We start from the raw sequence: 12,290 nt of genomic DNA on the forward strand, positions 1-12,290 counted from the left end.
TGTTTGTAAATTCCATCTAGAGATGGAAAAATGCTAGCTAAGCCAGCATGTTTCCCTTACACAATTCTTTGATTCATTTTTAATTTTATGACTGAACCTTCTCCAGGCCTGGCCATTCAACTGATGGTAAACAGTTTATGTCCACCGCATGCCAGTATGGCTAAAATTAATTTCTCCATTTAAAAGAACTTCACAAGTACCAGAAAAAGCCATGTTTATTATAAAAAAATCTTGACAAAACATACAAACTTGAAAAAGAACATGCATGCATGCGCATTTCTTACTGTACAGTCAGTATATATATAAGTACATAAAAAGAAATGTTTTTCACAGTTCCTTCCTGTCCCTGCTCCTCCGCCCCTCTCCCTGAATGATGGCCGTAAGTCCCGCCTCTATCTCAGTCCCATTGGATTGCTCTGCAGACAGGCCAAGTAACAACACACCTCCCAGGCCCTGTCCAACTGAGCGATGGCAGCCTCTGTCGGCACGTGGACCATCCGCAGGTAGCGGAAGGTGTGCACTCTATTCGTCAGCGACCGGACGCTCAGTACCTGCAGGCACGGCGTGCCGTCGGCGGGCACGGGCACGAACCCTCTCTCGTCGCCCACCAGGTACGGCGGGAGGGCGGGCAGGGTGTCCGGCTCGGGTCCCTCGGGTTCGGTGGCCCAGTCCTCCCAGTCCTGCAGCCGGCTGGCGCTGCAGAACCCCAGGTGACCCTCGGGGGAGGCCACAGTACAGCCCCGCTGCGGACACAGGTACCGGTACGGCCGGAGGCCGGGCTCGGACGACGACGATGGCTCGGACACAGCAGTGGGAGCCTTACGCATCTTGCGTGTCTTGCGGAGCTTGCGGGTCTTGCGGGTCTTGGGGGGTTCACGAGCCCTGTGAGGCTGCTTTTCAGCTTGCGCCAAGGCCTTGCGGTCACTAAACATGGCATCGAAGAGGAGGTCAGTGCACTCGAGCACGGCCAGCTCTCGGCCAGCGCCCAGGTGGAGCGAGTGCTGCGGCTGGAACCGGTTGATGTAAAGGTGGCTACCGCGCACAGGGACCTGAGGAAAGAGAGAGACGGAGACAGACACAAAGAATATCACAATCATTATCAATTACAGAGGCAGAATGCAATTAGACACCCGAATGACCCACACTTATGCAAAAAAATCAACCATCATGTCCAGTAGGTGTTTCTTATGTTGTTACAACTAGACATATCTCAAACAAAACAAACAGTACACGTCATGGCAGAGTATTTCCGTTTTAAATGGGCAGTGTGTCGGTTGTGACTGGTGGTGATGTGTTTTTTTGTCAGCCCCACTATTAAATGGAAATCAAATGTAAGCTCAGCACTGCTGTGAACCCACCTGTTGCAGGCGCCGCTGCATGAGGCCCATCAAGTCGGCCCAGACGCGGCCAGCGGTGGAGTCCGGCACCTGGAAGCGGAAGCCCGTGTCCTGCACCAGCATGCCCAGACGCAGGCGCGCCAGCACCATCAGCAGCTCGTCCTCAGGGGCCAGAGCATGCTTGGACGGTAGTGACCGCTGCTGCAGTTCGGCCATGAGATTCATGCGCACAGACTCTGCTGTGGCCTCATCCTCTTCCTCCTCTTGGAAGAGTGTGGGGTCATCGCCCTGGGTGGGTGGTGTGGACTCCTGCAAAGGTAAATATATTAAACTTTATACAGCGGAGAAAATAAGTATTGAACACGTCAACATTTTTTTCAGTAAGTATACTTCCAGAGAGGTTATTCGCATAAAATTTTCTACAGACATTAGTATTAACTTAGGTAATCCACACATATTAAAAAATCCAAACATTAATGTCCCTAAGTAGAGTTATGAGTGAAAAAGTGGAATGGCACAGGGAAAAAGTATTGAACACACTAAGAAAAAACAGTACACAAAGGCAAGGAATGGCAAGGAACGAGCTGGAATCTATACATAGTTAGAGAGTAATTATCCCTCCTATCTGTGCAAATTAATGTAAGCTGGGTTAGTACATATAGATGAGCTATAAAAAGGTTTTTCGTTGCCAAGTTGTCACACAAGAAACATGTCATGATGGGTAAAAGCAAAGAGCTCTTCCAAGACTTTTGCAACATTATTGTTGCAAAACATATCAATGGAACTGGTTACAGATGCATTTCAAAACTTCAGAATCATCCAGTAAGCAGTATTGGAGCCATTATCTGCAAGTGGAAGGAACATCACTGCATCATCAATCAGCCATGCACAGGATCTCCTCACAAGATTTCTGACCAGGAAGTCAGAAGTGTAGCCTAAGAGCCAATGACCACTCCAGAAAGACTTGGAGGCAGCAGGTTCAATTGTTACAGAGAAAATCATAGGTAATGCACTCCACCGCCATGGCCTCTATGCACGCTCACCCCACATGACTCTATTACTGAAGAAAAACATGTCAAAGCTCGTTGAAAGTTTGCTACACAACATTTGGACAAGCCTATAAAATACTAAGAGAATGTATTCTGGTCAGGTGAGAGCAAAATTTAACTCTTTGGATGTCATACTACACACCATATTTGGAGGAGAAATGGCACTGTGCATCACCCTAAAAAATACCCTACCAACAGTGAAGTTTGGAGGTGGAGGCATCCCGGGGTGGGGCTGTTTTTCATCTCATGGTACTGGCAGACTTCATACAGTTGAAGAAATGATGAATGGAGCCATTTTTTCTGGGAGAATCTTGCCATCCACCAGAACAATTAGACATGGCTAGACCTTCCAGCAGGACAATGATCCAAAGCATTCAGCAAAGGAAACTCTCAATTGGTTTCAGAGAAGGAAATTCAGGTTCCAATTGAACAGTTTTGGAAGTTACCAGAGGGATTTACAAGAGGGACCCCTGGAGTCTTCAATATTAAAAGACTATCTGTTTAAAAGAATGGGCCAAAATCACACCCGAATACTGCGACTGATTAGTTTCATCATAGAGGAAATGCCTTGAAGCTCTCATTACAAATAAAGGGTTTTCCACAAAGTATTTAAGAAATTTCAGTAGGCGTGTTCAATACTTTTTTCCTGTGGCATTCCACTTTTTTACTCATAACTCTACTTATAAACATTAATGTTTGGATTTTTTATATGTGTGGATTACCTAAGTTAATACTAATGTCTGGTGAAAATTTCATGCAAATAGCCTCACTGGAAGTATACTTACTGAAAACAAAGTTGATGTCTTCAATATTTATTTTCCCCGCTGTATATAGATAGATAGATAGATAGATAAATAGATAGATAGATACGCAGACAGATACATAGACAGATACATAGACAGATAGTGACTATATAAAAAAATAAGAAGAATTCATACAGGCAAGGGAAAAACATATCAAGAGATAAGCAGTGGCACATGAGTTACATAGTTCCACTTATATGTCTACTTTTACTATAACCCACATTTAGTAAATGAAACTGAAATGACCTTTCTATTCCTGCTACTACTTGCCACTGTCTCACACAAAAGCCCATTGTTACCAAGGCAAAGGGAGACACCTTGAGGATTTCCAATGAAACTGCCAAATTACAATCTCAATAAAGCTGGTGTAAATTACAAATAGCTAGTCAAGTCGACAAATTACATGTAGTGACAAACACATTCAGCCTTGTATACATTAAATGTTATGTTGCATAAAACCAAATGAAACAAATGGAATATGGAATATGACATAATATGCCCATAAATCCATGCCCTTGCCTGGTCAATCCCATCCGTGTCTGACGGTCCATTCTCCGTCTTCCTCTCCACGGTCTCATCCTCCTCCTCCTCATCCTTCTTCTCCTCTCCTTCCGCGGCCATGCCGAGGGAGCTCTGTACCAGTAGGGTGCTGTCCCCACTCTGCAGGAAGGCCAGGAAGGCCTGAAAGCGGGCGTAAGAACTGAAGCCCGTGAAGAAGCGCACCCACTGAGCGGGGCCGCGGCTCAGCACGCGGGCAGAGAGGGCAGTGAAGGTAGGCTTGGGTCGAGGAGGAGCGGGCTTTTTGAAGAGTGGGTAGGAGAGATAAGGAGGGAGACAGGGGGCATCCATGAATAAAAGCTAGATGCACTAAGATCTGAGACACGTCATATGTATGCTCCACGCGCTAGAACTTGCAGCAACGTAGGTAGCATTGAACGAAACAAAACAAATCCACCTTATCAAAGTCTCTTACACGTCAACTATTACGAAGAGATAATCAAACTCATATCAAGATAATTTTTATCTACTTGCTTTGTGTTCCTGTCCAAAACTAGTTATCTTCATCTGCTGCATGATGATCACCAACTCAACTAATGAATGTGTCCCATCAGAAAATGTGTATGCCCATCACCAGCCAATAAAATGGACCTCCAAATCCAAATCGCTACTTGACTCTGCAATCTTCAAATCAGATGTGAGTGACCTTAGTCGTCTATGGTGCGCTTTCAGTCTTCCAGTCCCTATTGTATCACAAGACCCTATTAGCAGTCTGCAAAATGTGTCACGGCCGCCTTTTCGACATCTGCTCAGACTTGTTAAAGTCGTGCAGTCTGAAGCCCAGCCGTACCTGGCTGTGCTTGCTGCTGAGGAAGAGGATGGTGTTGTTGCTGGACACCAGCTGTGCTTTGGCCTCCTTCAGCTCCTCCTGCAGGTGGCGCTTCTCCTCTCGCTCCCGCTTAAGCTGCACGTCCAGAGAGCAGAGCTTGGCGCCCAGCTCACTGTAGCGCTCCTCGAACCTCGCCTGACGGAGAGAGAGAGGGACGGGGGCAGGACTGAAACATTCATATCACTGCGCTCTACACACCTACGATGCATTAGAACATCTTAGACAACGTCACAGATAGACAACGATCAGACCCTCGAAACAGCAAGACGGCTTTCGTCTTCTACTTGGTCACTTTCTCCAAATGCACTAAGCTAACACAAAAGAGAAAAAGTGAAGAAACAGAGAGGGGAGTAAGCAGGGGTTAAAGTTGGGGGGGGGGGGGGTGGGGGGGGGGGGTGGGATCAGGAGGAACGCAGTTCCGCCGCCTCAGATAAATTAATAATAAATATATTATTTCATACCAATGAAATAGCGTGATGATATTGTTAAAATAAACGGTGAGTTAATTTTTCACGTGTACAGAGGTGACCAAGAAGCTAGCTATTCTTGTCCAAAAAGTATTGCTACACCACAATACTCAATATGTTGTCCAACGGTGAGTCATTTTTCCCCGTTGCACAGACACTGGATTTTAGGGTTCCCCCACCTGCCAAATCCCACTTTAACCACTGGGAGTGAGTGAACGAGAGAGTGATAGACAAACACCAAGGGATGAATATGGAAGAGAGAGAGAGACCGGTCTTGACCACTGTCAATTCATAATAGCACTTTCACTAGTTCATCCATTGGATTGCTTAGACTGAATGCAAAGAATAGCAAGTTTGGCTTGGTAGCTGGCCATGGTCCTGGGATGCCAGTAGTGGGGGATCACATGCAAATGATTTCCGAGTGATTTCCGCTGACACCCTCTATGGATTAGGGGTAATTTTGAGCTTAGAGCTGATCGTGAAATGGAGGACCAGGGGAAGAAATGGAAGGCTTTGCACCTCCTTCTTGAATTTCCCCTGGGGATCAATAAAGTATCTATCTATCTATCTATCTATCTATCTATCTATCTCTAGCGTGATGTAATGGGCAGTAAGGAGGGAGTAAGGATGAGTGATGGCTGTCAATCAACCCTATGGGCGCCTCCTGAACTTTGTTTAGAAAACATCATTTTGTAAATCACTACTCAAAAAAGTCCAGCTTCACCACTTGACTAAGTAAGCTTAAAAAAGCATAACGACATCAAACCCTGAGAAGCTTCTGTTCACCTTGTTTTCCTCCAGCTGCTGTTCCTTGGTCTTCAGCCTACTGCGTAAGGACAGGACTTCGTCCTCATCACGGTGCTTGTCCTTGACCAACCCGCTGACCAGAGCGGCGAGTCGGGCTGGGTCCGAGGGGAGGGACAAGCAGCTGTGGTCATTCTGCAGCCCCCGGCTGGCCTGCTGGTGCCTCTGGATCTTGGCCACAGTGCCGCTGACCAGTTCCAGCAGCTCTGCTGCCAGGGCGTGATCCATCAGACAAGTGCGAGAGTCTGGAGGAGAGCGAAGAGACAGAGAGAGAGAGAGAGGTCACTACATGATGTGCACATCTGGGTTATGTAAATTTCAGAATTGAATTGACAATGAGTCAAAAACAGGATCTAGAATTACAATTTGAATTTGAATTAAAGGAAGTAGAATTTAAATTCAAAGAAATTCATATACATTACATTACTTTGATAAATTAATCCAAATAAAGTAATCCAAACAGCATTTATAATGGGTAACTTATAACAGTAACCAATTACATTTCCAAAGTAACTTTCCCAACACTGAATGTATGTGAGATTCAACACATTCTTTCTGTTGCGTGACTGTGTGGAATTTCTTTGAATTGCAATGAATTTAGTTCCACTTCCTGTCATTCCAATTCCAATTCAACTTCCTGTGGGGTGGAGCCAATTCAATTCAAATTTCAATTCATGAATTGAATAGTGGGCAATTCTAAAATTCTGAATTTTACACAAGCCTGGTGCGCACATTGAGGCACAACCAAAGGTAAATAAGAGCCTAATCCATCTTGCCAATTCAACCCCATTTCCACAGTACACATTTTCATGGGGAGATTCACCTTTAGGGTCTTCTGCATCCTCTGCATTTTGGTTCTCGTCACTACGCCACTTTCTTTTTTGCTTTGGTCTTTTTGGTCTAATTTTTACATTAGAAACGTTCTTGGGCACTTCAGGATTCCTCTTTGTCTGGACCAAGTTAGACTTCCTCTCTGTTCCTTCACAACTATTAGTCTTCATCTGTGAAAAAATGAATCGGTGTGAAGGAGAAAATTAGCTAAACACTTCCATTAGATCACAAAGGAATTCAAACTCTGTGTTAAACAGCAAAGCGGAGCATGTGAAACCGATCAATAAGTGAGACCAGGTTCCCACCTTGTTGGTATCAAATCGAGTTTGTGTTGAGTCATCTCTCAGTGGAATGATTTGACCTACGTGGTCCAACGTGTCTGGGGAGAAGTTCTTGCTGCACTGGACACCATTAGAGGAGGGGCTCCACAGCGGGTGGTCTGTGATCCGTCCGCCCAGGACCACGCGCCACTGAATCCTCTTTGCCACATCCTTTGAAGACCTGCAGGTCAGTAGGACCCAGAGAGTGTCAACACAGGTTCATCACACTGCTAACACTTCTACAGGGAGTGGGGTGTGTGTGTGTGTTTGTGTGTGAAAGAGAGTGAGTGAGTGAGTAAGTGAGAGTGTGTGTGTGTGTAAGAATTTTCTCAAGTAGGAAAGTACAATTTGCCATCCTCGCAAGTCATTTTGTAAACTTCAGTGTCAGATATATCTGACACATCCTTTATCTTAACCAAAATATTTGGTGATTCTAAACAAATGCATATCAGCTTGGCATGTCTTTGATGAGGCTGCCAAATGAATATCATTTTGAAAGAGAATAGATTCTTCCCTTGGGGATGCAACTGGTGGGATAGGGGGAAGCTGTGGCCTACTGGTTAGGGCTTCAGGCTTGTAACCGAAGGGTTACCAGTTCGATGCCCGACCAGTAGGAACAATGTGGGTGGGGGAAGTGGTTGAGCAGTGCTCTCCCAAGCCCACATCCACGGCTGAAGTGCCCTTGAGCAAGGCACCTAACCCCCTCACTGCTGCCCGAGCACCGCTGTAGCAAGGCAGCTCACTGCTCCGGGTTAGTGTGTGCTTCACCTCACTTTATGTTCACTAATTCATGGATGGGATACACGTATACGAGTTTGTGGCCTAGTACTTGGCCTAGTAGCCTGCATTTATATTTACATTGTTACAATTTACATTTACAATATTGGGATGTAAATACCTCATTGGTCGCTGCTGAATGCCACGAGTCTGTACATCCTCCACATTGGAAACGTCATTACCTGTTAATATACAAACACAAAGGTTTTTCAGAAATAAAGACTTTTGCATCACAAAATCAACAGCAACTGACTTACTTCTGAAACAGTTTTCCTGAAAGTTGTGTTGATAAAAACATGAGAAAAATTCCTGTTAGCTGGACAATTGCCATGCCACAAGATCACAAATATTATTTATGTTAAATATATTATTTTCATCAACCTTTACTTTAGTCACTCATCCTATACAATAACAGAGTATAATAACATACATAACCTAGCGCATCAAGTGTTTGAGACTCTATTGTGAGCCATATGCATCCACTCCCAATGTGTTTTGCCATTAAGAAATGTTTTACTTCAAAACCATTGAATATGGGAGTTGAATAGACTAAATTAGTTTACTTTTATCATAAGTTATTGTGTATAATTTAAGCAATAAAAATGTCTGTTTCTAAAAAAGAAAAGGTCTTCTCTTGTGTATATTTATCATTATCTTTAGCAAAGCAAAACAAATTTCACCTGATTACTCCAATAATAATGAATTCATCTGTAGAATGCTCAGTTACTAAACCAATCAATAGCTGCAGACCTGAATAAGTGATATAAAAACTCAGCATCTGTATCTGCACTGAAATTGAACGGGTTCATCTTCGGTCAATAGAGTTCCAAGAGCCACATGACTCGTTCGGTTAACACCTCCACAGTGGCAGGGAAAGGCGGAGCAAAACAGAATGGCACCGGTATTGATTTCACAGCCCAATTTAATTTCAGTGACATTGATGTATTGCAAACCTTAATTAAACAAAGTCGGAAAGTCACATATTTGAATTCAATCTCAATAGACAAAACTCTCCTGAGCCCCCCCACCTCAGCAAACTTGCTGGGAGCCGGCACACGACCAGTTTGCTGGTCTAGGTCATTATAAGATCTCTATGCTGCAGCCAGTCTCAGTACAATGGAATTAATAGGAAGTGAACAGGCTCTCTGTAGATGGACTCAGGTCATGCCCATAAAGTTAAACAGTCAACTGCCCACTCCGGTTCCATAAGTAGAAACCTCATTCATTTTTTCCATTGAGAATTTGATTAGAAGCCAACCATGCTGCTCAATGCAAACAGTAGAAAGTTAGTCAACTTGTTGCCTTTATTTCAAGAGGAAGCGCAGTAAACTATTGTTAAGTTGGAAAAACTATAATTGTTGGGATAAGTAGTTGTCACTTGAAAAAAAATATCTACAGAGCCTTGTTGTGCCTTTGCCTTTTTTCCATTTTCCTGCTATTGTTTCTGCACAAATTCAAGTGCTTTATGGGCACAATTCATATAACTGGCTGACCTTGTTCCAGGCTTAAAACTCTTTACATAAAGATTGTCTGAATTCTCAATGAATCTCATCTCAAAATGAACGGGAAGTTTACTTCCGGAACCAGAGTTCTTGGAGAAGTGGGTGGTCACTGGTCAGCTCACACTTCAGGGCCCTGTCCCCTTCCATCAGGCGGTTTATTTCAGCACACCTACACCCACACAACTTGTATTCCATCATTGATCTCTTGTGAGCGGGCTCGCAAACCTCAGTTCTACCTGACGCTTCTTCTCCATCCTCCTCTAGTAGCGTTGGTGCTGCTTGTCTTTGAGTGTCGTCATCCACTGCAGTCTCATCCATCGCTGGCGTACTCTTTGTCCCTCGCCGTTTTATATTTGCCTGGGCTTGGTCTCACTCTGACCAAAATTTACAGACGGTGCCCGGGTCTGGACATTTCATATGCTGGTTTACCTGGGAACACAACCAATCAATAGGGTTAATAACATCCTGGCTAAAGCAAAAATCTCACAAACAAAGTACAGTTAAGAACAAAATTATTCATACCCCTGGCAAACATTGATTTAATGTTGATTTTCTCTTTATCAATATGTTTGACTGAAAATGACACTCTCACATGCCAAAAGGTTGCAAAACAATGTGGTAGAAACATGAAATCAGAAACGTTTTCATCTATTTTTTTTAATGGAAAAATGATGTGTCCAAAATTATTCATACCCTTTTTAAATAATCAATGGAAACATCTTTATTTGCCACATCACAACTCTTAAAATGGTTCTTATAATATCTACCAAACCTCTCCATGTCTCCACAATTATTCTAGACCGAATCTTTTTAGCAGCAATCCAGGTTTTTAGGTAGGAACGATTCTTTGCCATCACTCTGGCCTTGTCCTCACTATTTTTGACGGATCGAGGTCTAAACTCTGGCTGGGCCACTCTAAAATGTTGATATTGTTTTGGATAACTCCCTCTTACAATGTAAAATTAAAATTGCTGTTAGTTGGGCACTGAAAATAATAAACTGCAGAAAGACAGGGCACCCAGTGGCACAGAGTCTTGTGTGCAAGGGTAAGGATATGAAAAATAAAGTTTGGGTAATCAGCCTTCAAAGAGCAGAAATTGGGTGCCCTGTCTTTCTGCAGTTTATGTGGGTACTTTGGTATGATAAGATTGTTTTTTAGCATACAACTTTGATGTGTGAAATGTGACTGTTGCCAGGGCTGGTAGGCCTACCACTGAATGCAAATTGCCCGACACTGAAGGACAGTTTATTAGCCTGGCTGTAAATAACCGACAATAAATAGTTTTCACAACTTTTTGTGTGTTTAGTTATATGTAGTAATTGCTATAGATTGTGTCTCAGAATAACATATCACACCTGTGCATAGGGGGAAATAACAGGATGCAATTTTTTCAGTTAGGACATACACACTGGTAGGCCTGTGTTTGCTATTCTTAATTTGCTAAATCGGCACACAAATACAATATGACAAGGAACACAAAAGAAAACATAATAAGTGATAACATAGGCTAGTTTATTACACAGACATGTGTGTTGATATACAGTGGGTCAATCTGATGTTAGCCCCGGCGGCAACATGAGCCTACATGTCACTACTGATGCACAGAGGCAAGGCTACAATAAAAACGATAAAAATAAAAAAAGTAGACTATACCATTACAGCCTACTGAGGTGCCAAATGGTCAAGCGACCTCAGATACTACCACTGATTAGTCTGATGACGTTTTGCTTGACTGGCTGTTACACAAGATCACAACATTGACGCCACATCTAAATGTACTCGACGACGAAATGGTAGCCTAATGTTTTCCCTTAATAACTCATGACAACATCCAAACACGTGTTAAAAGGCCCTGGTCTTCTAACTTCTCGCTAACATGTTCAGTTCCATTTGATTCACGCTTCAGCTATGGGTGCCTAGCTAGCACACGACAACCTTTGTTCACAAATATTCACGCTAAGTTAAACTCCACCCATGGAAACGGAGAATCTCACGTATGGGCAAAGATTGCTAAAGATTGCAGCCTGTAGGCGAACTTCAGAGGTGCCATACCTCCTCTCATACAGGTCTCTGTTTTATTTGTAGAATCAGAGTTGCATCTGCAGTCAATAAGGTAAAACGAACTACTTTGTGATGATCTGCAAATGTTTATCCCCAACGGTCTCCCAAGAACATCCAAGTTACCCAAAATAAAACACAGTAATCAGGCAGAACCATTGCGATCAAGTTAACTTCGTGCAAGCCTTGGGGTGTCTGTGTGTCTAGAAGCAGAATGAATGATAGAAACAGAGGATGTAACCTAAAACTTAAATGCACTTTGATTAACTTACCAGAATGAAAATGTTAGGACCACTCGGAATTGGTGTCGGAATCATAGACTGCATTGGTGTCTGAATCAGCTGTCAGCCAAGTCATATTCGACCACTCTTGGTTAGGTTTGCAACCTGGCTTCTGTAATTTTCGCGCCAAAAAGCTAAACAGTAAAATACTTTTCTTGTCCCACAATAATAGTCATGTGGAGCCCTGCTGCACGTAGGGACACAACACCATTAGCACACTCCACACACATATTACCTCCATCGGAGGAGTGTGGATGTGTGTGTGTGTGTGTGAGAGAGAGAGAGAGAAAGAGCACACAGACAGGGAGAGTGCGTCTGTCTGTAGCGTTGATGAACTACACGACTGGCAGCAGGCTGACCGCAAAAAGTACTTCAGACTATCAAAACAACAGCGAGCTTCCAATATGGCGAATCTACCAGAAGGCACTGCGGTGTGACGACATCGAACCTGTCATCCCGAAAACACGTTCATGCATACACGGGTTTCCCGTTTACCAACAAAACTAGATGCGCGCGCAGCCGTGAGGCAGAAGACGCTTGGTGGCTGTCGCAGTCCACAAGTTATAAACCTAAATAGTCGGCTGTTGTAAGCTACAATCGGATTTTTTTGTATACCCCTGTTGTCTCAATGATAATAACATCTCATTTCAGACTATATTTCAAAGTTTGACGT

General features: G+C 43.6%; 1 protein-coding gene across 3 annotated transcripts; it reads right to left on the reverse strand.

The window, feature by feature from the left end:
- Positions 1-197: 197 nt before the first annotated feature.
- Positions 198-12,073, reverse strand: LOC121689770. Of its 3 annotated transcripts, none has more exons than XM_042069878.1 (10): positions 11,609-12,073; positions 9,514-9,706; positions 7,897-7,957; positions 7,044-7,179; positions 6,671-6,848; positions 5,830-6,092; positions 4,538-4,711; positions 3,709-3,987; positions 1,359-1,646; positions 198-1,049 (listed from the first exon to the last, which is right to left on the reverse strand). In XM_042069878.1, exons 2-10 carry the CDS (start codon positions 9,593-9,595, stop codon positions 393-395), a joined length of 2,118 nt encoding a protein of 705 aa, XP_041925812.1. In that variant the 5' UTR covers positions 9,596-9,706; positions 11,609-12,073; the 3' UTR covers positions 198-392. The 3 variants fall into 3 exon arrangements, with proteins under 3 accessions (XP_041925812.1, XP_041925811.1, XP_041925813.1); XM_042069877.1 differs by having other exon boundaries at positions 6,984-7,179; positions 11,609-12,070; XM_042069879.1 differs by lacking the exon at positions 11,609-12,073 and having other exon boundaries at positions 6,984-7,179; positions 9,503-9,632.
- Between the last annotated feature and the right edge of the window lie 217 nt (positions 12,074-12,290).

This window comes from Alosa sapidissima, chromosome 18, assembly GCF_018492685.1.
Source record: "Alosa sapidissima isolate fAloSap1 chromosome 18, fAloSap1.pri, whole genome shotgun sequence".
Taxonomy (NCBI): Eukaryota; Metazoa; Chordata; class Actinopteri; order Clupeiformes; family Clupeidae; genus Alosa; species Alosa sapidissima.